General features: G+C 32.1%; 1 protein-coding gene across 5 annotated transcripts in view; it reads right to left on the reverse strand.

Annotated features, from left to right (window-relative positions):
• TAF2 (TATA-box binding protein associated factor 2) overlaps window positions 1-27,283 on the reverse strand; it is a 68,711-nt gene that overhangs the window by 24,445 nt on the left and 16,983 nt on the right. For 4 of the 5 annotated variants that reach the window (XM_016156656.2, XM_016156671.2, XM_016156663.2 and 1 more), the window contains exons 5-20: window positions 26,347-26,488; window positions 24,894-25,125; window positions 22,433-22,617; window positions 21,377-21,490; window positions 20,113-20,212; window positions 18,419-18,504; window positions 15,637-15,772; window positions 14,481-14,635; window positions 13,673-13,787; window positions 13,213-13,322; window positions 11,595-11,660; window positions 9,690-9,942; window positions 8,231-8,371; window positions 5,537-5,647; window positions 1,304-1,497; window positions 423-562 (exon numbers count right to left, since the gene is read on the reverse strand). In XM_016156656.2, the coding sequence (XP_016012142.2) occupies window positions 423-562; window positions 1,304-1,497; window positions 5,537-5,647; window positions 8,231-8,371; window positions 9,690-9,942; window positions 11,595-11,660; window positions 13,213-13,322; window positions 13,673-13,787; window positions 14,481-14,635; window positions 15,637-15,772; window positions 18,419-18,504; window positions 20,113-20,212; window positions 21,377-21,490; window positions 22,433-22,617; window positions 24,894-25,125; window positions 26,347-26,488 (2,280 nt within the window). Of the gene's footprint in view, window positions 1-422; window positions 563-1,303; window positions 1,498-5,536; window positions 5,648-8,230; window positions 8,372-9,689; window positions 9,943-11,594; window positions 11,661-13,212; window positions 13,323-13,672; window positions 13,788-14,480; window positions 14,636-15,636; window positions 15,773-18,418; window positions 18,505-20,112; window positions 20,213-21,376; window positions 21,491-22,432; window positions 22,618-24,893; window positions 25,126-26,346; window positions 26,489-27,283 lie in introns of those variants that run through there. The other variant, XM_016156699.2, reaches the window with a different exon arrangement.

Raw genomic sequence — 27,283 nt, forward strand, 5'->3', positions numbered from 1 at the left:
TTGTCCTTATTTTGTTCAACTTCATGAACCTTTGCCTAATCCCGCTACTGAAGCTCCTGTTTATGTCCCTTGCTCTACTGACACATATAAAACTGTGAGAGGTGCAAGATTTTTCTAGAATCCTTCTTATATAGTTAGAAATTTCCCCCCAATCATCTATTTCTTAAAATAACATGTAATTAAAAGCTGTAAGAACGATATACTGGCTTCTTGAAAACACCAAAGATATCTATAATTTTATTCTTTTCTCTCATGTATTAAATCTTATATGAATTCTACGTTTAATAAAAATCAGTGAGTCAGAATTTAAGATGAAAATATCTGTATTTGTACATAATAAAAGAAAACGATAACTAAGACTGGTTTTAATTAGTAAACATTTCTTTCTAAAATGATATGAGCATATATTACTAAAGCATTACCTTTAGTATAATCAACAACTGCTTCCAAAGCTGCTATCCTAATGTCCACAAAGTGGCCATATTCTGCATAAGATTTAAAGAGAGCTGGATCACTTGGCACATGTCCATTCTTCTGAAGCACTCGTATGGCTCTCAAACAACTAGGAGAACAGTATTTACAGTTAAACACTTTTTTGTTAAAGTATTTTGAATCAAACTTATCTGCCAGGCATTAGAAATTAATCTGTAACAGTAAACTGAAAAATTGTTTTGAATCCAACTTTTAATTATGTAACATTAAATGTTTACAATAATCGTAAAAATTAAAAACATATAAGTCCTATTAAAAGAACACAACTTTAAAACTTGGAAATCCAACTTCAGGTACTATTATACTCAGTATTTTATCCAAAAGTTTTTAGTAATATATAGTTTAATAAAATAATAAATGCTGAGTCAAACTGTTCATAATGTTTGAAAAAGGAAATAACTTTTTTTTAAGCAAACTCCTAAAGAGATAGAATTTTTTGATAGCCATGTACAAACAAGTTGAAAGAAATGAAGTGATCTTAAAAGAGCCTAATAAAAGGATGTTTATACTATATCCAATGGAATAAAAGATTTTACAGATATCAAAAATAATGCTTATGAATAATTTCTAATGACGTGAGAAAGTATTTATAAGCAGAATACAAAAACTATATATACAATATATACAATAATTTAAAATTTCTATTGTTCTAAGAGAAAAAAAATTAGGCCATCTCCAAAATAGTAATAATTTATCATAAGATTTTAATTTTCTCCTTTAACTTCACTATATTTCCCAGTTTTCTACAATGAGAACAAATTTCTCTTATAAAAACAAATAACTTTAAAGAAAATGTAAAGAATCGTCATACCTGACAGTGATGGTGTGTCTATAACTTGGAAGAAGTTTTTCCATATTCAAAAACCTGGTAATTTCTTCGAGAATGAGTCGTACATCTGGATTTAAGTTATCCAAAGTCCGAACTTCATTATTCACACTGACTGCAGGTGTAACAGAGTTGGCAAGGGCATCAATCATTTCTGCACGATAATAGTTATCTGAAAACTAAGCGAAAAAACAATTATATAACAAAATTCATGCTTCTGTTCGAAAATTAATAAAATATTTATAACTTAAAACCATAGTTTATCTGAAAACATTTGGTAAGTACTCAAACTCTGTCCTTTGTGTAGAGTCACACATTGGAAAAAAGTGAAAGATTCACTAATTAATAATATAGTAGTTTACTCAAAAAATATTTACTACAAGAATGGTACTCTTATAGTAACCTAGTCAGAGTCCTCTAAAAGGAAGACCAGAGTCCACAAATCCTGCTTGTAATAGAGAGATCACCAGATATTTGAGGAAGCATAAACATAAAAAAGACAATTCAGAACAAAAGGGAAAATGCAACTTGGAGGAAACAGATTCAAGGGGGAAAAAAATGGCTGGGGGTAAGGGGAATTTCAAAATCCTATCACTAATATTGTCTGAGAAATAACCAATGATACGCTTTCCAATGGCAAAATATATTTTAAAAGGAAGGAAATATGCAGAGAATCAGAATCAAAATTAGAAACAAAATTAAATTAAAATATAAACCTGAAAAAAACTCCTGAAATTTTGAATGAAAAGCATGAGATAAGAAAAAAATAAGAAGGCGAGAACAAAGGAAATTAGAGGGCTGATGTCGAAAACATACATGAGTATCAATCGGAGTTCTAGCAAGAGAAAAATGGAGAAGGAAATCATCAAAAAGTCAATTCCTAAATCCATATCCCCAGAGAAGCAATTTAATGAAAGGCAACCTGGGTCTGGCTTGACTTAAACTCAGCAAATCAGATTCTCTAGCTTTGGACTTTGAACATGGGGCAAGTGAATTAATTCTACCCTCAACGCAAACTGCTAGGGACAGAGGAGGAAAATCTGCCCTGTTCTGACTTCCATCATGGAGGCAGAACCTCACATTGACACACTGACAACACATTCCCTAAACATTCTCATTACCAGATACTGGGCAAGAAAAAAAAAAAAAGACACACAACAACAAACAAAACCTATGAAAAAGTAATCCACAAATGTACACTATGATAAAAGTTTTGTTTTCAGACCATTTACAGGTTTTCTTGAAGTATTTTTAAAGTTCAGTTACCTCTGATAATGACTTTGCCAACAAAGCAAACGCCCATTTATTTAACCACTGTTTCTAACATAAGAATTTGGATCACAGATTGAACTCAGAAATCAAAAAATGAGAAGGGAGTGTGGGTAAAGTACGAAAACCAACAGATATAACATTTACCCCCCAGACCACACCTAATTCTCACAGATTCTATAATCCTAACTGGACAAACTAGATTATCTGATCATCCCAAGGTTATAAGAGATAGAATGAAAAAAAAATTTGTGGAACACACTGGGGTGGGAAGAGGGCATTTAGTACAGTACAATTTCCTACAAAAATAAAAAAAAATTGAAAGGATCTATATCAATGCATGCAGCAAAGGTTGATGTTTTTAACAATGATCTTTTGGTATAGGGAATAGTTCAACCCATATTTGGCATACCTCGTTTAAGAGAAATTTCATAAACGTATACGCGATTGGAAATGTTAAAAATACATGCATGAGGTTTTTACATAAAATGGCTAATAACTACATTTAATTGGGATTAAATTTTAATTTTCTTGAAAACTAAAACATCCAGAATATTCTATTTCATGCTCCTGCCCAATTAAAGGGATGTAACAATTAAAAAAAATATTTTCCCCAAGGCCCAACTTCTTTTTGGCATATATGTTCTGTATTTCTAATTTAATTTTACTTGTAGAAAATTTATCATTTCTTCTCATACACTTTAAAAACTTTCTATTTATGTAGTGAACCTTTTAAAAAATACACTTAAGCAAAGCCCTAAGACAAATCATTTGTGATCAGAAGTAGGGTACTTTAAAAACAGACAGGTAAATCAATCAACAAAATATTCTTAGGCACTCCAATTACATATTTACTTCAAGTTTTAAATCCATTAATATATATCATTAAATGACAACAAAATCTTTTTCTCCAAACCACCATTTTTAAAGAGTAAGTTTTGATAATCACTCAGGGCTTGGTTTTGTCTCCTGGCCCTGCCACAGATGTGACCTTGGATAAATCTTTACCCTTTATTAGCTTCTACCTCTTCAGGTGAAAATTGACATGATAATAGTATCTATCTCAGAAGTCTGATAAGGATCACATTAGAGTATCTGCATTTTGGTATAAGCCATAGAACATACAAAAAAATTAACTACTGTTATTATTACTGTTATTATCATTCTTTGCATTTATTCTATCCTTAATATCTTCAGGAATTAAAATACATGCTTAATTTACAGAAACTACAACAACTGATTAGACTTCTAAAAATTAAAAATGAGTCTTATGTTGTTCCATAAAAAGAGTAAAGTGCACAATTTAACAATCTATCATGTCCCCATGTATGCATGTCCCAAAACATCATAAATATGACATGTGTGACAGCATGTTGTAAGGTAGCATGGTGTACTAAAAAGATCACCACATGGATAGGTGGGAAGAGTTCATAGCACAATTCTCGGATTACATTTCCTGTGTAATTTTATATTTTCAATTTTTGTTTTTGTTTCAAGGTAACAAACCTTCAACTACAGAATAGGTAAGGTTTAAAAAATTAAGGTAAGTGAAATCACTTTGCAAAGTAGAAAGTACCATACAGGGGCCATCATGAGTTAAATCATAGAAACACTCCTCAAATCAAGAAAACTGATATAAATAATGTACAAATAGCTTTATTTCATTTGAATATAATCTGATTTGACACAATCCAAAATCCTTATCTTGTATCTTCAAATAAACGAAATCCATGTCACAAAAAGGAACGCTATAAATGAATGTCAAAACAAATCAGCAGACTAGAATGGAAAGAATCTTACAAAAAAAATTAACGGTATTCAAAAATGAAAAGAAAAAGTATATCAGCTATAATGTATTCTTTTAAAGCACTAATTTTTTTAAGGACTCTTTTTGGCTTAAATCATTTAAATGTTATTCTACTGAATTAAAGTGAAGAGGAAAATTTTGTCTTTTTGATTTTCATTCTAAATCACTTTTTAATAAATATACTTGTGACTTCTTTCTTACTGTTATAATGTTTTACTAAACTTTTCATGAATTTGACATATCATACCAATTACATGTGTCTTTGTATGTGCTTCTGCCAGGAACAGACTTCCTAGAATGGCCCTATTCAAACTCAGAAAATCCTATCCATCTTTATGACTCCTTTTGACCTTGTGTATGAGGTCACCTCTCCTGCACAAAAATTCCCTGACTCTTTCTATATACCCTTGCAAGAAGGCACTACTTCCTCTGAATTCCTCTAGAAAGTTAAGTATGTATACATCTACTATAGCAGTTGTGAATGACTATTAACTGTTTGTTTGTCTGATTTCCCCATTAGGCTGAATCTCGAGGGCCTAGAATCAGACTGCAATATATAACGACTGCTCAACAGATGGTTATAGATGATTAATAAATTAAATTCCAGATGGCATCTACCATTTCTTCTTCTGTTTAACATGGTACACTGCCTAGCATAGTGTATATTTTCTCAAAAACAATTGCTGATTGTTAGAATGATAATAACAAGGTGAAATAACTTTTGAATCATGGCATCCAATAGCTATTTGCTAAATAAATGAATAAACACACAATGGTTAAAAAAATAAAAAAGTAAGATACATCAAATGAACAAGTTATCTCAAGAGGGAAATGTTTTATGGGAATCATTTGGTAAAAGAAAACAGGAGTAAAAATAAAATTGGACTGTGTGACTGACACAATACAAGGTTTAGCAGGCTCCCCAAAATCTGATGCACTACTGTTACCTTGTTGCAACAGGTAGAGGAACATTTAAAAGCCAAATAATCTTGGTTTTCATCCACTGGTTATTACAATAAATCCTGTTCATATATTTCTACCTCTAGAAACTTCAATTACCATGGACTCGACAATGAATTCACAATCTAAATATTTCTTTAAAAACAAAGTATCACTGAGTAGCTTTCATTAAGACATCTTACCTTATTTTTTCTGTTGTCATTGTACTTGATTAAGTCTAAAATAAATGTTAAGACTTCTTTGGGACAAAGGTTGTGAACATCTCTCAATAAAGCCATTGCAACTGGCATAGTCTGCAAAAAAAATTTTTTTAAGCATATAAATTAACTCATTACCACAATTCATTGAATTACATGTAGAAAGAGGGTTATTCTAGGGCTGACATAGGTATCTGGATGGAGCCTAACCACCCTTACTCCCATCCCCTCCCAGTAGAAACCTGTCTCAAACATTCTAACAAAAGAAAAAAGCTGAGCAGGAAACTGCGAGGACAATTACATAACTGGATACACTCTGTATAGCTCATGAGCCTTCATTTGTTAGGGGGAAGTATATGATATCAATTCAGTTCTGTGTTTGACAGTAGTAAAGGTATGGATTTTAACATCAGGTACATCATCATTCAACTCCTATTCTACTACCTATTTAAACAGATTGTTTAGCTAGTTGCTTACTGAGCAAGAACCTCACAACCTCATAATCATGCCTCACAACCATTTTCAAGATTAAATGATACAGTGGCTAGAGGCATGTGGCAGACATAGAGTTCAATGATCAGCTGAGAAGACACTAATTCTCCAGCACCACCTCATCTCAGCTTAAGGAAAAATGGTAAATTAACTATAATTAAGCCTAACTTTCTCCTCTCCAAACTTTCACAGGCAACTTTCCTAAGGAGGTAGAAACCGGACTCACACAGTCGTGACTACCAGTAAAACAAAGCTATTTAAACTCAAGGTGGATTAACTGACATCACAGGCCCCAGTACACAGGGAGAGTCAGACTATTCCCTCTTCTGCTTCAAAACAACCATACCCTCTAAACTGAGGGACAAAAAGGAGGGTAGCTCCTTTGATTGCTTGAAGGACCAGAAGTAACCGGACAGTCAGTGTTCCAACACTGTAACAAAGTCAGTGTTCATGCTCTAAGAACAACTAAAGGAAAGGATCTTTGTCATAGAAATATCTGTCCTATGTCTGTTCCTCCAAGTCTGATTTAGGTACTAATCTCTCTTTTCTGCCACTAAAAGTATTATATGAATGGTAAACTGGTCTAAAAGCATATATTCTCCAACATTTTTTATGGCAACCTACAATAAGAAATACATTTATATACTAATCTAAGACACATGCACGCACATTCTCTCTCTCACAGCATGTTTACAAAGTTAAAAAAAAAAATTACCTTATACTACCCTCATTGCATGTGTTATATTCTAATACTGCCAATAATTATCTTTTATTTAAAAAACGAACAAAAATTTCCAAACTGATTCCATCACTCTCTCATCACTGCATCACGATTCCCAATATAAAACACTGATTTAAGGTATATGGAAGCACAAGAGCATAATTGTTTAAACAGAGAAATTAACTTGCTTCCATACTATAAATTAGTGAAATGGCAACAGGGAGCTGAGCAGCATGTTTAAGTACTATCAAATCTTCAGTCCTTAAAAATAAAATAAATGGATGCCACAGACTTCTTTGATCACACCAATGCTGGCTTTCCCTGAACCTGGATAATCCTTAATCTTTTCTGCGGATGAAATTCACTCTAAATACACCACGACTGCCACTCTCAGCAGCTCTCTCAATGCTGCTGGGTAATCTTTTTACGTTTCCCTCTATCACATAAATTTCAACTTGGGCAACATCCTCCTCAACATATATCATTATACTTTTAATTTGCTTTCCGCTTGCCTAAGAAAAAGGCAGGTTTTTGTTTCCTAAATTACACTCTCAATTGCATTTCACTCTCTACTAATAAAGACCTTCAGAATTTGCTCCATCTTCTATTTGTACCTTTACCTCCTCCCTTTGAATATTTCATATCTCCCTCTCCAGCGGTTCCTCTGTGCCAAACATGCCTCAAGGTTTCCCTCAATACGAAACACAACGAACCCCAAATGTCCTTATCTCAGCCCTGCTTTATCCTCAACATGTCTCCTTTCTCATATTTTTCAACATCAAGATCTTGAAATAGGCTTCATTAGTTTTTTTCTACTTATTCTAATTCAAGCTAGTCAATCTCTGCCTTCATTATTATTAAATTACTCAAACATTTTACAAAATAATTTCAAAATAGCCCAAATGCTAACCATCCTGCCATTCTCAAATCTCTTCCTAAAACAGTGACTGCATCACACCACCACATCCTAAATTATCATTTATAAAAATCTTACTGCGATAAATATAGTCTAAAATACTTCACGTTTGATTTAATTCTAAAAAATATAAATTTTATAATTGGTAAACTGAGGCTTGGAGGGTTAAGAAACTGTCCTTATGCAAAATGCTAGTGAGTAGCAGAATGAGACTGAAACTAGAGTTGTGTGCTGTACTGTCTGTGACTCAGATGCGCTGTTCACACTGCAGAAGGGCTGCTGTCACAAGGACTTATCCATACCTCCATCTGCCATGCCCCAGCCCCAAACCCAAATTATCCATTTCTATTTACTTTATTATTAATGCAGATACTGAGTTACTTGCCTAAAGCTCTTAAAATTAATGAACAATCAATTAAAATTTTGGACAAAATTTTAGGAAAAAAAGAACAAAGGCAAAACCTTTTAGAAGATAATAAACACATCTATTATTGGAATAGTCTCCAAGTTAAACTTGGAGACGTACAAAAATTTAGGAAGTAAACTGTACCTTCTGTAGAAAATAACTTTGAAAGCTCATAAAGTTATTTGTTTTCACAATATTTGGACAAGTTTTACAACAAAACATTCTAGTAAAGAGTGACTTCATGGCTGGTGGTCCTGTCCACGTGCTCACCATTGAATTTGCAATCTGCAAATAATTAGAAAACAATTTTCATCACCACTGCAAAAATATTTTTAAATAAATAAAACAGCTTTCTAAGAGTTATCAATCCAAATGGATTAGTTTTCAACAACTTAAGATTCTCAGAAATTTAATATATTTTAGCTTTTCATTATTATTTCCAAGAAAATATACAAACTCACTCCCCTAATTCTTATGTATACTTATATTTTTTATAAGTTAATTTCTAAAGTAGAGCATTCTTCATGTTTTAATAAAACATATTTGTAAAAAAACTTCTATTATATATAAGTTTGTACGTGTCCATTTAGGCAGATATAATTCTAACGTTTTAAATTTATCAGCTAAAAACAGCTAGTATTTTAGCCTGTAAAAAGGCTTACAAAAAAACCCATATCTTGCTATTGATATTCTTGTATATAAAAAAATCTGATAAGAATGAAATTATAATTAACTTTAAATAACAGTCAAAAATTTTATGGCTCTGCTAAGCATTTAGTATGCAAGAATCACAATGATCTTTATAGAAGACATGAAATTATCTTTAGCAGATGATTATCAAAGAAAATCATCTTTTTCCCTCATATACTTGAGTAGAATATAAGAATCCAACTACTCGCTCATCATTAAAGATAAAACAAATCTAAACCATAATAATCTATTGAAATGTTGGACAAACAAATTTAACAGTGAGGAAGTCAAGAGCGTCACTAAATGAGAATGAACCTATTATCAAGATGCTTTTTAAATACCTGGAACCCAGTATTTCTGGCCAAATTTTTGTCTGCGTTTTTCTGGTTTTCATTTGTTCTACCTTCAGTTTTTTTGCATCTGAAGAAAAATATTTAGTTTTCTTAATAAATTAACTTTTCTAGCATGTTATATTATAGAACCTATCTTTTAAAATTACATACCACTAATACTGATTACTAAGCCCAAAACAACAGGAAGTATTCACCACAGTGGGATAATTCAGATGAACTGAATTCATGTACTATAATGTAAAACATCATTCAAACCAACAAATTTCTTGCCAAATACATTCTTTGCTTTAACAATGTGGTTGGCAAGTCAATAAAAAGGTAAAAAATTCTTCTGGTTTGAAAGTTTGACAAATACAAAATTTTAGTGCATTATCTATGTTCAGGTCAAAACATGTTTCTTTGAAATGAGTCTTGTAAAAAGAATTTGGTAAAACTTTCCAAGGGACCAGCTGTCAAGTAAAATTAAAGACTATAGTAAATTTTAATTCAATTTGAGTTTGCTGGGTTTTCTTAAACATGCAGTACTTCTCTTGTCTTCTTTCTGCTGTACATAATCTCACCTTGGCAAGGCAGAAGCAAGCTGACATTCTCACTCGGTAGAAACACTGCTCTTGTTCTAGTATGTCAGTGAGCGCGAGTCGAGATGCTGGAGTGGGGAACTTTTCCAAGGCCAAAATGGACTCCTGTTGTGCAACAACATCCCTCTCATAGCGGAGCTGGTACTGCCACATAAAATCGGCTTGCTCAAATTCGACTTTCCTCAGTACTGACATATCGGGGTCTATCCTTATCCATAGCAAAGGGGAATCTGCACTGAAAGAAAACGCAATTTTCGTTTTTATTTCTTTTATTTCTTAATTTTATATAGGGCCTCGGGCTTCACTGTGTTCATTTTTTAATCACACTGACAACTTTCTCATTATGTTTAACATATTTCAACCTTACCATAATATCTAACCTATGTCAATCTGGCCAAAAAGATCTCTAAGGATAATAAGATAGTTGTCACAAAGAAATTCCTCCTGAAAACATTAACTTGGGTACTTTAATGTGTGGTTCTATGATGCGAAAAAGGGGAATGAGCCCAAAATTTCTTTGTTTCACTTCCTATAGCCTATAAAATGACTATGGATATAAATGCACCCTTTTCTGAAAATCAACCTGTGACTAAGAAATGGATTGATTTATTTCACTAAATTAATTTAACTGACTTTTAATGCCTTTTTAAAAATGCTAGACTCATGATCATCTTTTCAAACAGAAGTTCTGAAATCATGACAAATTTACTCTCAAATAATTCTCAAAGTAATACAGTTTTAAAAATCTAGTCTACGTCAACACTTTTATCAGAGGACAGCACTTGAAATATTAATTTAATTCAACAAATATCATTAGGTGCTGACTATAGTCAAGGCACTTGATATAGAAAAATCATAAAGATGATATATAAAAAGGAATACTATATGGCAATCAAGTTAGTAAATAATTACAGATGTTTTATAAAAAATATACAGATACAAAATGGATCCACAAAAAGTTTGGACTATCTTATATTTAAAAACGAAACTGTCAATCAATAAAATTTAGAACAGTGATATTTAAATTGTGTTTTGCAAACACAGGGAGCCTCAAGGTGCCATGAAACCTTGTCCAAAAACAGAGAGTATCACCTGTGCGCTCATTAGAAATGCAAACAACGAGGACCTACTAGTGAAGTGGTGGATCAGAAACTGCATTTTAAGAGGATCCATAAATGACATGCATGATACAGTTTGCGAAGCACGGCTCTAGAGGCCAGCAGGGGTGCAAGAAAGCTGCCTGAGCCAAAGCTGTGCCTGCCCAACAATCATCCTGTATTTCCTCTTAATTCCACCTGGGCCAGGCTAGATCTGCTTTTCCCTCTTATATTATTTTTTAAGATTAAATTTATTGGGGTAACATTGGTTAATAACATGTTTCAGGTATTCGACTTAATAATACAACATCTGTATACTCCACTGTGCGCTCACCGCACAAAGTCTAGTCTCCTTCTGTCACCATATATTTGACCTCCTTTACGCCTTTTTTCTTCTCCCAACCCCAACCCTCTGATAACCAATATTCTATTGTTTGCATTTATGAGTTTACTGTTTATTCATCTGTTGCTTTTCGTTTTATATCCCACATATATGAGTGAATTATATGATTCAGGTCCTTTTCCTTCTGACTTATTTCACTTAGCATGACGTACTCAAAATTCACCCATGATGTTGTGAATGACAATGTTTCATCTTTTTTATGGCTGCATAGTATTCCATTGTATATGATTTCATGTAGAATTTGCTTTTAATATAAGGTTTCCACTGCCTTTCAAAAGTTTTAAAAGCACGAATTTCAGGACATTATTTACATACTTTTAAATGTACATATTGAGACAAGTGAGAATGTAAAAATTTTATGTTCTTAAACTTAAGTAACTAACTTACTCCATTGCAGAAAGATCCATGTCAACTTCTTCTCCATTCATCAGTGGAATTTTTTTCTTTTTATTCCTATATTTAAGAAAAAGTAGTTTTGAAATTACGGTATTTTCAGTTCTGAAAGATTAAGAGCAGCTGAAGTTCAAATTAAGGATCACACAACATTGAAAAATATCCGAAAGAATAAGGAATATTAAATGTAATGGAATTTAAGCACAACACAATCTATTTTGAAGCTAAAAGGAATGAAGTAAATGACACTTAAGTATCTTTCTGATCAAACTTTAACAAAAAGTAAAAATATGTAATTAAATGTCAACTTAAAACATATATATATTTCACATATGTATATATATATATGTTTTCCCCCAAGAACTGGTAGTAATTTATATAGAAATCTATCAATAAAAAAATCCTTTATAAAAAGTTTTAAAAAACAAGCCTGAAAAAAGACATGAATAATTCTGAACATATGTTATATGTACAAGATGCTGTCCTATATGAAATAATAAAATCTTAACATACTAATTAATATGTATAGTTGATTACTATGAATAAGATTTAAGATAAGCCAAAACAAAAGCAACTGCTTCCATGCAAATTACTCTTGAATTATAGAATCTACTGGATAACACACTAAAAACCTGGGTGAGGATGAATAAAAACAGCAACAGAGAACAGTCTTCCTGCGTTCCTCACGCAAAGAATATCTAAATGACATAAGCTACTACAGAGAAAAAGATCTGAGGAAATGCTATGAAGAGGATAGAGATCAGATGTTCCCGATTTCACAGATGGGCAAAATAAAAAAAAAGGGGGGATTTCACTCTGAACTAAGAAAGAATTTTTACAGAGAAAGAACAATTGTTTACAGAGAGATTTCAGAATCAAGTTCTCTGCAGGCCGTCAAAATCAAGAGACATTCTCATCTGTCTGAGATGACCTAAGTGTACTCAGACCTCCAGTCCTGAAATTCTGATATAACTATACGTTCCTCCGGCAAAGTGCAAAAATGTTCTCATCTTTTACTATTCGAGTATATGGTCAAGTTAAAAAAAAGAGTGATAAAGAAAAAAGCATATTAAATAAAAGATGAACTGTTGGATATCTTTTAAGTAAACTGGCAATGTTCCTTTGAAAGACATCAAGAATGTTCTGAACAGGTAAGGTGATACGGAGAAAAAGGAGAAAGACACATAGTTTAGATGCAAGGACTTTCGTGGCATAGGTATTCAGCTCTTTCCTTTAGAACCAATGATCATTTCCCCACTATCTCCTGTAGCTATTAATCCAATGAGACAAATGAGCATGAACCTAAGCAACTTGCCTTGAATTTTTCCTGGCTCCCAAAACTCAAACTCCATTTCACCTTCTCCACCTCTACAAAATAAGGATTCTAAACCTAGACTGTAAAAATTATTTAATTGTAAGGATAAAAATGTTGTCAAGAACAGAAAGTAAATAAAGAATGGTAATACGCACTTAAACATTGAAAAAAGATAACATATAACATGTTCTCTACCAAAAATTAGGTGTACGTTAGGATTTTTATTTTGGCATTATAATCTGTGAGACATACAATTTAACTCTAAACTTCAATTTGTAATTATGATTCAATGCCTACCTTCTGCTTTTGGAATGGCAGGGTATATCATGTTTTAGGCTGTTTTCTTCAATTTGTAATGTATGATTAAAGGATCCATCTAACTCCTGCACTGTCACTTTAAGTGGTCCCTTTAAAAAGAAATATACCATTCAAAAATAGTGCTAGAAAAATACCAACATATAGTCTTAAGTATACAGGTATATACATCAAAATATAAAATACTACATGAGATATGTATCTGGAGACACAGAAAGGCAGCTGGCGCCAAAGAAGGGGAGAACTGGGGAAATCTGTATCCCCTGAACTCTCCATCTCCACCTGTAACCCCTCTTTCCATCACTGATACTTGTTTTCTCAATTTCATGTTGCAAACAAAATCTCATTATGAAACTTCTAACCAGCTCCCTACCCATAAGCCCTTCCTATATTGAAATTGAGGGAAAAGCAATGCAAAAGGCCATTTCGGAAAAAAACTTACCACATATTTCTGGGTTCCAGGAGATGTATAATCTTGTTTTATTTCCAATTCCAAAACATTTCGTTTTCTATTAAATGCAAAACTTCCATAAAATTTTACCACTCCACTCTGGTCTCTGAAGAATTGTAAAGGAATTTTTGCATACTAAAATAAATATGTATATTAAAAAATGTTATGTTAGTAATAATTTTCAAACGCATTCCCACCAGTTCAAAGCTTGAGTGCATACTTCATTGTAAACCAGGTGGCAAAGTATTCAAAATCCTTATGAAAAATGTTTTCCCAGATTTAAACAAAATTTCTGAAACATTAACAAATTTGTTTTGCAAGAAGCAAAACCACTCTACTGGATTATTAACAGTGCTGTTAAATGAGAAAATGTAAAAACCACAAAGTTCTAAGATACTACTCAACTTGTGCCAACCTCTAACCACAGCTTAACAGTCACCAGACCACTGCATCTCATAAGTAACCTTACAGGTCTGTCTGGTGGATTATTTACCTCCCCTGCCATCAAGACTATCTCTGTACTCATACGCTAAAAAGTATTTCAAAATATGCCGAATTTTACAAATATAGATGTGTGTGTGTGTGTGTGTGTGTGTGTGTGTGTGTCTGTGTATCTAAATAATTAGTAGGCACCTTAGAGGAAATAATTTATAAGCTCTTGGTTATTTCTACTATTATTTAGAAATTCAAATAGTTCTTACCTTCTTTTATACCTCAAATTCCTCTTCTTCCTCCTTCTCCTTACACTGATAACCTTATTCCCATCCCGACTTTGTTGAACTGCTACTTAAAAGGATACACCCACTGCTTTATTAAAGGCTGAATGTCTTTGCCAGAGACATTCGAGATGGATTTCAAAAAACCAGATGTGGAAACCAACATCTGACTCCACATATGTGACTGGAACTTCTGAGATGAAGCAGTACTAGCCAAACTTAGCAGTTTATTGAAAACCTGTAAGGATAAGTGTTATGCAGTAAGTTTGTGTAACATAATACATACATTGCTTTTAATTATGTACTATACCCACAGTGCATAACATTATTATAGTCAATTACAGAAGACAATAATTTCACATCTCACTACCTGGACTGTTCTAGTTAAAGACTACTAGAGAAGCATAGCTAGACTATAAAACCATTCTTCCTCTAAACATAATTGAATTTTACTGATCTCATGGACAATGAAGATTGTATTTGAATAATTATAATAATATAATACCTATAATTTATTGTGCTGTGAGCTTTAGATAGAAACTAACATTATTTAATAAGTTGAGAATAGTTCAGGATTAATACCACTCTAAAAAGCTGACTGCCTCTTTATGGACCATTTCTCATTTAATACTTCTTTTCTTTACTCTAAAAGTAAGGTGAAGGACAGAAAGATTAAAGCAATTTAATTTTAGGGCAAATGTAAATGTTTTTTAAAAAGATTACTAAACAGTTATTTTTCACTCACCTTTAAGAATGTTATTAATGAAAAAAAAATAGCTGAACATTATAACATATTCTGGTTTCTACTACCTTAACTATTATATCTCAACTACATACACCAAAATGTGCTTAAAATATATAGCAGGATTTAGCAGTAGCAAAAATAAACATCTTTTACATAGTCTGTTTTTTTCTACTGAAACATTTTTAAATGACACTTAATTCTTAATATTCTAAATAATGCCAGAGTCATATAAACAGGTTTTACTTTCAATCACACATTCTAATTTTATCTTCATAATTATCCGGTACTAAGTGGGTCAAGTATCAATACTCTTTCTATCATTGAAGAAATACAAACAAAAACCATAGGTTCCTTAGTCAGCAAACAGCTAATGAGTAATAGAACTCTAGCTATAAACCCAGATGCCCTGATTCCTATCCTACAAAATAGTATTCAGATTATATAAATACAGAACAGATCTTTCTTCATAATTGTTAAGTTCTTATAATACTTACTTGTAGCATAAATTCCATACTGATCCTATTTTCAATCAATCTCATCACAAGGTGAGCTTTACACTGAAACATAGTGTAGTATTCCCAGGAGAGTGTATGGGGATGCTTTATTGAAAAGTGTAGATGGGAAGCCGGACTAAAAAATAAACAGTGTATGTATTATAATAAATTTGAATACTAAATAAATAATATATGCTATAGCCACATCAAGACAATAAATTAAAATCCTCATGGGAATTACCTTGTAATTTCCCTAGTATGACCATAACAAAGACGAGAAAACATCCAAAAATAAACTTAACTGGAAGAAAAATTAAGTTTTATAAAAGGACATTAAAAAAAACTTGAATAAATAGAAACACACATGTTAAGCTCCTAGCTAGAAAGACACAATAGTATAAATATTTCGATGCATTCCAAATTCATCAATACAATCAATGTAATTCCAATCAATATCCCACAGTTAAAGCATACACACCAATCATTTCAAGATGAATTACATATCTAAAACAAAAACAATTATAAATGTACTATACAAAAATGAAATTTAAAAAATGCTCTCCAGAATTCTGGAGCGAGAAAAATTTTCCAAAGGAAAATATAAAATCTGGATGACATGAACACTAGACTATGTTAAAAAATTAAAAAGTCTGACATGATAAAGAGATCATCAATAAATTAAAAGAAAGGTATGGTCTAATAGAAAATATTAATGGCATATATGTACAAGTAAGATGTTAACAATTTTCCACTATTTCAAATAATGCTATAGTATCTTTTTATACATGAGCAAGTATTTCTGTATAACAAACATCTAGAATTAGAATTTCTATATGATGACATACGTAGAAGTAGATTTGTTGAATCTAAAAATTAACAAAATTTTTAAATTTTGATTCGTACAAATAAATTATCTTTCAAAATCAATGTATAAAAGCAGTCACTATACTTCTTTAAAAATGTGGCATATTGAAATTTAAAATATTTGTCAATTTGATATTTGAAAAATTACTTTTATATTTTACCTATTACTTCCAAGCTTATGAGCTTTATAAGCTTATGAACTTTAGCAATGCACCGATATGGAAAATGCTAAATAACTTCCAAGGTACAATGGAATATTATATAGTTCTTAAGTAGAACGAAGTAAATGAATGTATAGTCACATGGAATGCCTGTTAGAATATATAGATCTAGTTAATTTAACAACAAAAAAGTAATATGAATATGAGTGAATTACATGTTATAAATGCCATATACACATAAAGAAAAGCCAAAAAAGTCCATATTAGAAGACAATATGCCAAATTTGTAATCATAGTTATCTCCAAGGAGAGAAACTGATGGGAGTGAGAGATGGCAAAAGAGGGCTAAAAATAATCTTTTACTTTTTACTCTGCATGCTTCTAAATTGTCATTTTGAATTTCTTCAAAGAACAAAGTACTCATGTGCTGTTTTTATACATAATTCAAAAAATTAAACATACGACAAGAACTAAATAAATGGGCAGAACCAAAAGGTGAAAGCATTCAGCGTAAACCATATTTACACACAATGGCAATGCTCTAATTATACACTAGGAAACTGCTACACTGCAGGCAACCAGAAGAAAAAAGTAGAAGGAACTAACACTCGCTGATACTATATATTACGCTTTATTTCAAATAATCCTCACAACCAATCAGGTTAAGATGAATCATCACTGTCACTTTACACATTATCACACTCACACATATGCTCTGACAGGTTATACAATTCTTAGATCACAAAAACTAATAATAATAAAAATCCTAGTTTGTCTAACTCGAAATGCTTATGCTTTTCACTGACTTAATCTTGTCTCAGTGACCATGCTACAACAAAGAAAAGGTTACTAGTTATATAATTTCAAGTTTCTTAACCTTTGTTGTGATTTTAAACACTTGGGCACTCTGGTTAATCCTATGGACCCCATCTGAAAAACTGGTTTAAAATGAACAAAATAAAATTCATAGAATTACCAGAAAGAACCCCAATTATAATGAAATGCACTTATTAAAAAAAATTAGGATATACCAATATATATATACTAGTTTATTAATGCATTAAATAACGAGAGCTTGCAGTGGTCCACTGCAATAATTTGAGGGTAGTGATGAGTGCAGAGAATGTGTCAAGATATCTGTTAACAATTACAATGTGACAGGAAAACACCCATGATTTCTGTTGCTGACAACATCAAAGCGCTGTCTTTTGCCTACATTCCTAAGTAAAGAAAAGGTAAGTTTCAGTTAATGGTTAAGTGACTTGCTAAAAAAGAGTGAGAAATAAGGGAAGGAAGGTGAGGGAGGGACATAAAAAGAAAAAAGGAAAGAGTAAATATGCATCTAGATAGGTGAAGACCCAAATAAACAGGTATAAGTAGGATATCTTAATGCTGAAATTATCTACTTAGACTTAAAATAATCAGTGGTATGTAAACAAAACATTTGTTTTCATTATTTTAAAACTTAGGAGTATGATATGATACAGTAGCATTAGGAAATTCACATGGAAAAAGCAAAAGTATTATATTTTTAAGTCTTTTAATGTTTATATCCATTTACAGCTATCACATGCAACGAAAACAGTAATGAAAGGAGTAGTGAGAAGATGACCAGTGTTTGTGGCCTCAGTGTTATTACCTACCATTATCACTACTGCCTTTCTGGTCTGTGTGGGCCTCAACGCACAGACAAATGATCCTAAAAGACTGACCCCATATAACAAGGTTTATAATACCATCTCTGAACAGTAACATACTTATCCTTCTCTTTTCCTCCACCAAATATGGGATGTAGTAAAACTCCGCCAGTTTTTAGTTCATATGCCACTATTTTGTCCAGCTCCTAAAAAAAAGATAAAAACAAGAGTCAGTGAAAATTTTTTTACATGTCAAATTTAAAACTGAACTGTAATTTCTCTTTTACTGGAATTAGAATGTATATTTCCTAAAAGAAATTAAATGTATTTGGAGAGTAGTTTGTGTTCTTATAAACAAAGTGGACTACACAGCTGGCTGAAGGACAGAACCTAAAACCTTCTCTAGTTTGTGACTTCAGGGCTGGCCAGCAGCCTGGTGACTTTTCCTAATGGCCCTTCCCAACCTCTCTGACCAGTTTTCCAAGTTTATTTCTTCCTTCATTGTATTTCCTTCTGATGAAGGATTTGGGCAAATAAAAAGAAATGGGAATAAAATTATGTCAGGAATCTACCATCTGAAAACTTCTCCAATCTTCTCCAATATGACATCAAAATAAAAATAAATAAATAAAAAAGACAAGTGGAAACAAGACAACACGACTGTGCTGAAATTCATGATTAGATGAAATAATATATAAGCAGACTAGAGAAGTGGTAAAAAAAAATCATAGTGAACTGGTTAAAAGCCAGGTCTAAATCCTGGCTCTACTACTTACTAGCTGTGTAACTTTGGTCAAATAACTTAACCTCTCTGTGTCTCAGTTTCCTCATCTGTAAAATGAGGATAATAAGAGAGTAGTTAGAAGGATTAAGATAATATTTATAAAAAGTTTATAACAGTGCTCAAAACGTGGTAAGTGCTATGTTATTTTTTCTCCTTCATTAATAGTTTTTTAAATGAAGAATGGACTCTTCCAATTATAGATGTAGGAATTCTTTTATAGTTCTAAATGTTTGAAATCTTTAGAATTACTTTTGGCTTATTTAAGTTCAGGTCTGAATGATGAAGACATATAAAATGAGAAAAAGGAAAAGATAGAGGGGTCTATTTAATAAGGATATTAAAGGCTGAAATTTTCCCACCTAAGAAGGAAGATGCTCAGCATGATGTGATTAAAATGTATATGTACATAAACAGAATAAGCTAGGCAAAATACAATTGATTTTTTCTTGTGGGCCAAATCTTAAAATAACAGGAAAAAGATGTGATGGTGACAGAGCATTAATGCACTGAAGGGCTAGTCAGCACACAATAAGCACTTACTACGTACAAAGCACCACACACAGCACATGTACGATGTCTCATGATCCCAGTCCATGCGGTAGACACTACTACTCTCTTTATACAGATGAGGCTTGGAAGGTTAATCGAAGTCACAAAGCTTGTAAATGTATGAAAAGCAATCTGACTCTGGCACTTGAACTCTCAGTCTTAACAAATTCAGGAAGCATAGAGATACATTAAAAGTGACTACTATGAGGAGGTAGGATATATTTAACGACTAACTTGATGCTCAAGGACCTTAAATATTCTCTTTCTTAGCAAAAAGTCTTTGGTGGCCAACACTGACAATGGAAACTAGATAAAACTCAGTAAAGTGATTCTCAGTTTACTGGGAAAAAATTAGAGACTTTTAAATGACAGTTAAGTATTTAACAATTATTAAAAATAAAGGACACACAACTTGGAAATTAGGTGAACACTACCATGTCTTATTGACTTCTAAGAGGATAATGGATGGAGCTATTGTTACCTCTTTAATCCAATGGCGGTATTCATTAACACCAAAAGTTTTTTTCATCCAAAGTCCATAAATATAGCCTGAAATTCCCTTTAGCACCCATTCATCAGACCTAAGCAAAAAGTAAAAATAAAACTTTTAATCATAAAAATTCTTCAGATAAGAGGATAACAGAACAAGTGTTAATATGTACTTTTTTGCCTTCTTAAAGAAAATCAAAGTTATTAATAAATTATTTGGTTTTCTCATTTCCTCCAGCTGAGTTCTACTTGTCCATTCCTTATACTTTCTTCATATCTGGCTTTAATGGTGAGACTGACTTACAGTCTTATTCAAGTTTAGTACCTATGTTTATGCTCTACTCTGGCAGTGCTGCTTCCCTCTTGCCCAACTCATAGCCAGGACTGTACTGTTGCATTCTTAAAGTCCACATTCTATTATTGTTAATCCCATGCATAGTTATCAGTGGGAGTACAAGACCTAAGTTTAATTACTTAATTTATCTTTTAGTTTCTAAAGAGGAAAAACAAATGACACCATTCATTTATTCATTCGTTTCTTTATCCATTCATTTGTTCATTCAAACATTTTGCCTATCATGTTCCAAGCACTTTTTTTTAATGAAACTATGTAATTTTAGGAAAAGTATAAATCAAAAGGCTTATTCTCTGCCCTCTCCCCTCCAAGGAGGGAAAAAAACCCAAAATATTCACATACTATTTATAGCACAGAATGACAATTATAAAATATAATCATGTCTTGTATATTTCTTCAAATTCATCTCAAGTTAATAAAAAAAATAAAAATAAAAATTGTTCCTGTCTCCCACATCTTTCAAGTAAATTAATACAAAGCTAGGCATCAGCAGGAACTTCACTATTCATTATCACTATTATAGAAGACCACTATTTTACTTTAAACATTATTTTGAACATTACCAACTGCACTGAATTCTGACCATTAGAATTCTGACCGTAATTTTCTAACACTGAAGTCCTTTTATCTATAGTATTCATTCAGTTTTTAGGAAACTGTTGCTATCAATCTTACCTTATCCTTAATGCAAATTACAGACTAACTATACTGAATTCATGGCCAAAAATTTAAGATAAAATTTACACTCATGATTTTTCTTTAAATATATATAGAGTAAGGTCTTTTATATTAACTAACTACCTGCCATTAGGACAAAGGTCAGCTTATACCACAAGAAAAAAAAATTGAAAAATTTCTCAATTCCTTTTATTTATTGGTTGTAAACTCTGAAATTACTCACCAAGACATTCTGGATATGAAACATCCGAAAAACTGCTGAGCCAAGGACTGAGCTAAACACCTTCTAGTCAAAGGTGTCTCGTCTATAATCATGGCACTGTGTAACAGATTTGTGCTGGAAATTAAAAGAAGACTCAGCTAATTATAACCAAGAAATAAATAATTATCATGTCGAAATAAAATAATCACATCTTTAAAATGAAATTTAAGCTGGCATAAAAGAGAAAAAACAGAATATTCTCCAAAAGAGCTTTTGCATCTTTTCACAATTTAGCTGAAATCCATAACCTTGAAAACTTTTGCTTAAAGCAAAGACTGCAATGTTTCCCACTGATTTCCATAAAAAATATTTTAAAAAATCTTTATTGCAGGGAGGAGAGAACATCACTAATCAGAAACTGATCCTCCTGTGAAATCTCTTCTAATTTCAAACATCTTTTCTGAATAGCTATTAACTTTTTATGCTCTATTATTTACTGTCATATACATCGATCCATCAGATCTTTCTAACAACCCTGGAGAATGCAGAGGCAGTATTATTATCCTCTTTTCACAGAGGAGAAAATGTAGGTCCAGAAAGGGTAAAATGACCCTGAGACATAAAATTTTTTAATAGAACTTTTCAAGGAATGAAAGAAAGAAGGGAAGGGAAGAAAGTAGAAAAAGAAAGAAAATAAAGTTTTCTTTTTCTTTTTTCTTACAAAAAAGTTGACAATACCAAATTTTTAAATAGTGATAAGAAAAAACCCTCACTAGTTTTCCACAAAATTACTTGTATGCTTTTTAAAATTGCATAAGCAGAAGAGAGACGAAAATACGTTAACTATTACTATTAGTCAATTCTGGATAAAGACAATATGAGTCTTTTGGGTTATTCTGAAATTTTCTTCTTTATCCTTGTATGCATTTCTTAATTTTAAAAATACTACATTTTCTATGAAGTCAACCATATTTAAACAAAAAAAAGTTGAAAATACATCTTAAAATTAATCATAAAATAACATCTCTTCACATCATTACCCTAATTTAAGCATTTCAAATTTGAATAAATGCTAACCTAAAAATGCTCATGGAAGCATAAGCTGCCACTTCAACATAAGCCTCATCAATGAACACAGTCTTGAAACAGGAGTATGGATATCGACATGTAAGGATTTCTTCATAAAATTCAAAAACTTCATGAAGATATGATGTAGTATGTTTAAGTAATGGAAGAAGTTGAGGTAAACAAAAATGAGTAACCTGAAAATAAAAAGCAAGGAAAAAGATAATTAAATAAGTTAACTTTAATATTTTAAATTTGCTAAATATCTCAATTATAAATAAATGTTCATGTAAATCCATATTTTTTTTAAAAATTCATGGCAATGAAAGGAAATGCTGGTTTGAAATCAGTGATTACTTACTGACTGTATTTACAAAACAGTTATTGTACTTAAAAATTAAATTCATGATGGATTATAAGTCTGTGAAATGCTTACAACAATGAAAATAAAACTTTGGTTCCAAATTAAGTTAAAACTTATTTTGTATATACATACAAAAGAAAGATCTACATTTTGAAGACTTATTATAGATCTACCTTTGATTCATAAATATCTAACCTAGTGAATATGACACATCACAGTACTATCTTAATTATTGTTATCATATTATCTTTTCTACACATAAAGAAAAATTACTGTAGTCCTTCTCCATTATCTTGACTACGTGTTGAAAGCTGCAGGGAAGCTTACTGCTATTTAAGAGATAAGAAATTCCTACAACAGAAATAGTAATTCTGATTTCCATACTAGGTTACATCTCACACCCTGGACAAGACACGTATAACATCTGATGATTCTGTGTCAAATGAACAGCATCAGTAATGACAGATCACTCTTACTAGAATGAGCCAGCAAGGTTTCATGCAGGGGACTGAATTAGAGCTAATCTTTTTGAATTGAACAAAAGTCTGACAGGTAAGGAGAGGAAAAGGAGACATCTTAAACAATGTCAGAGAAAGGAAGAGGCAAGGCATAATCAGGAAAACCTAAGTAAACTGTATTGAATATACAAATATAAACAGGAAAGTAATTAGAAAAAAGCTAGAAAGGAATGTTAGGGTCAAATTCTAGAAGACCTTGAAAGCTATGCTAAAGAGCTCTGATTACTGCAAGACTGTGGAGGCAAGGAAAGTTTAAACGTATGATAAAAACTATCATTCTAATAGCATTATAAAAGAACAAACTGGAGACTGTCATAATAGTGAGGGATGGACAGCTACGTATTATTAATGGGCAGGGACCAAAATGCATCATGATTAGCATTAGCATTTTGTTTGTTTACTCTTGGTACATACACAAAAAATAAAGTACCATTCATCAAAAAAAGATTCAGACAAACCTATACAACAGCAAATCTGAAGATAACATAGTAAAAATTAAAACTATCTGAGACACAGAAAGACTAAGTAATGCGCTCTAAGTATTCAAGAAAAATACTTCTTAACTTTCATTTACCTTTCCCCTCATCCAATGACAGAGTGGGGAACAAAAATTTCTTCCAAAACTCAAAGTAGGTACTAATCAAATGATTTTAAAGTTGATCATTTACCAAAGACAAGAAAAATACTGCCAATCTTATCAGTGAATACACTTTCAAGAGACGTTATCAAGACAGTAAAAGCAAATATCTTGAATATTTTCCATGAGTGATTTTTAAAATCTTGTGAATTTTGGGAAAGCAAATATAAGAGCAGACGGAGGAGCTCACTAACAAGTCTAAACCTGGCTAACCTCAATTTCTGCTTACATTATTCAAAGAAATGCTGTTGAGATATATATGGTCACAGTATAAGCCTTACATCAAAAAAAATAACTAAAATTGAAAGCATAAAGGACTAATAGTAAACGAAAAGAGATTCATTCAAATGTTGCTTTAAACGTGTGCAATAGCCCAGAGGGTCAATAACCAATGAATTACTTTCTAATCACCAGAAGTGGCATGCCGGGGGAGGCCTAAAAGCACTATTTAGCCTACCTATTGATATATGATTTGTCGCAAAATATGGGATGGGAGGAAACTAGAAGCAGCCTTCACGAGTTTGTTGACCAGAATTCTAACACTGCCTCAGGCTTTTCTCTTTGCCTCGATATATACTGAAATGAGAACAAATCTTCCTATTTAATTTTGAAATTGCAATTTTTCAGATTCCAGGGATGGTACTAAAATATTTGTACATATGTCAAACAAAAAAATGACAATATAATGAACAGAATTCCAGAAATCAACTTATACTCTAATCAAGGCATACCTGAAGCTCTTTTGGAATGCTAAGCCCTCTCTTGAAGAAAATATGACATTTTGAAAGGACTTCATTCGGGAATTAACGTCATTAAACGTATCAGACAGGGAAACCTTTTTCCTCTTGTGATATTCTTGATAGTTAAGAGTTCAGAAAAACAGTATTTCTTTAATATCCTTCTTTTTATCAAGAATAAAAGGGTGAAAGCAGAGAAAGGAGGAAGAAGCCATACCTCATGCATATATGGATCTACAAGTATTTCGAAAGGTCCAATGGCCAAGGAGATATTTGACGCAGCTGTTGGAATAGTAAGCATGTAATGAAAGGTCTTCTTCCTCATATCATGGGTATACACTGTCTCCACCAAATCTCCATTGGAAACAGCCACCATTGCAGCATCCACTGTAAATTCAAGTTTCCATGTACATAATTCAGAGTAGGAATCAACACATGGGAACCAAAATCTAGAAAAAAGAACGGGATAGAAAATGTGTTGAAAGTATAACCTATACTGTTTTTCCCTTGTAAAAGTTATTTTAACATTTATAAATTATATACAAAAAGAAATTTTAGCTATTTGCCTACTAAAGTTTTTTACTGTGCAGTTTGAAAGAATCTGATTATAGAAACCTGACTGCAAATATTATTTGGAAATATTAAGAAAATATATCATATGGTACCTTCAGTTTACTCTAAAAAAGAGGTAAGCAATTTTTAGTTTCCAATTTTTTAATTAAAAATAACTTTCTCTTCTTTATTCACATCGGTCAGTTTTTATGTAGCATTCATTTCAAAAAATCTAAAAAAGCTTATAATAAAGTTTTAAAAGATACAACTAATATTCAGAATCTATTCCATAAGTTCAGAAACTGCTTTTTTGGAGTATGGAATATGATGCATTGTATAAATTCAAACAGTACTGGTAAAGCCAGACATAAAATTTGTATACAACTTTCTACCAATTAAGATCAAGTTTTATTAGTGCCAGGATCTGTGCTTGGTATCGAAACAAAAGAAGTATAAGACATCATCCCTGGATTGAAGCAGTTAATAATTTGAGAAAATATAAAATAATATTTCAATAATATAATTAATATTATAGTTCACAGAGCTATGAGAACTACAATTATACACAATGAAGGTAAAGCTCACCACCATAGTGTCCAACAAGAAAGCCGGACGTAAAAGGTATAATGCATGTTTCCGTCTATATCAAGTTCAAAAACTAGAGTAGTACATCTATGGTATTTTAGAAATCAGGACAGTGGTTGCTCTTGGGCAGAATAACAAGTGGAGAGAGTGAGTGAGGTGGGTGGGAGTGAGGACTCTGTGATGCTGGCAATGTCCTTTTTCTTGATTTGAGTGTAGATTACATGTGTTTGCTCATTTGTGCCAATTTATTGAGCTTGTGTACTATTTAAAACTTGTGTACTTTTCTATATTTACTTCAATATAAAGTTAAAAAAAAAGAATGGAGATGATTTTAGAACAGGAAACGTGAAAAGAAGAGAAGAGGAAGACAAGACTGAGGAGGAATGACTGACTAATGAAACAGGATTCAGATGATGCAGAAGTTTGGGGGATCAAACTGGTACTTTTCAACTAAACGTGTGTATTATATATACATAGGAAAAATAGTATTGAAAAATGAAATTAACTGAAATACATAAGAATTAATAATCTACCTTGTGGAATTTTGATACCCACAAGAGAAAACATGAGCACCTCTCTCTGCCATACTTCCCTCTACACTGGGTACCACAAAATGAAGACCTCCTTTTGGCTGATCCAAAGAAAAATTGATGTGTATCTTCAGGACCTTTAATTCTGCAACAAATAAATACACATACTGATACATAAATATATAATTAAGTAACAGTGGTCTATATAACAGCGGCAGACTTACACTGAACATAAAATGGGAATCAAAGGCTCAGTTTTACATGAAAAAAACAGATACTTAACCTAGTTCAGACTTCCACCATTTCTCCACCTACGTTAGCTCAACAGCCTGCCCTCACTCGTGTCCTTACCCCTCCAGTTAACTCTAGTACTGCTACCTGTGTTCCCCCAAATATAGCTCTGGTTATGCCATATCCTCCTGTCAACATTAGTAACAGCACTACAGTGCCTAAAGAAAAAATTCAAACCTTGATCCAATTCAAAACTTACTATTCAAGTTTGTTCTCTTACCACATTCCTCACAAATAGCTGAGGAGTTGGTGACTTTGGAGAGAAGGTGAAGTAGTAAAGTCTGAGGTAGACAGGAAAGACTACTCAAGAATTTACACTAAGCATTATTTATAATGTTTTGACTTCTACATAATGTGTTGCTTTCATAACAAGATTAAAAGATGCTTCTTTTAATTTCCTCTAAAACACTATAACCACATGGACTATCTCTAATCTATGAACCTTTCAGGCCTATCCCCTAAGCTGGGCAAACCCCTCCCCCCCAAAAAAATCCTTCTCCCACACACAAAAACTACCAAAAATAAGTATGAACAAAACAAAAGTCTTTTACTTCCTTGTCTTGGTTAATTTCTATAATGTTAAATAAAGGCAGGCAGAAGGTTATACATAATAATTGTAATAACTATAATTTCATACAAAAGAAAATAA

This window comes from Rousettus aegyptiacus, unplaced genomic scaffold (assembly GCF_014176215.1).
Source record: "Rousettus aegyptiacus isolate mRouAeg1 unplaced genomic scaffold, mRouAeg1.p scaffold_m13_p_15, whole genome shotgun sequence".
Lineage (NCBI taxonomy): Eukaryota > Metazoa > Chordata > Mammalia > Chiroptera > Pteropodidae > Rousettus > Rousettus aegyptiacus.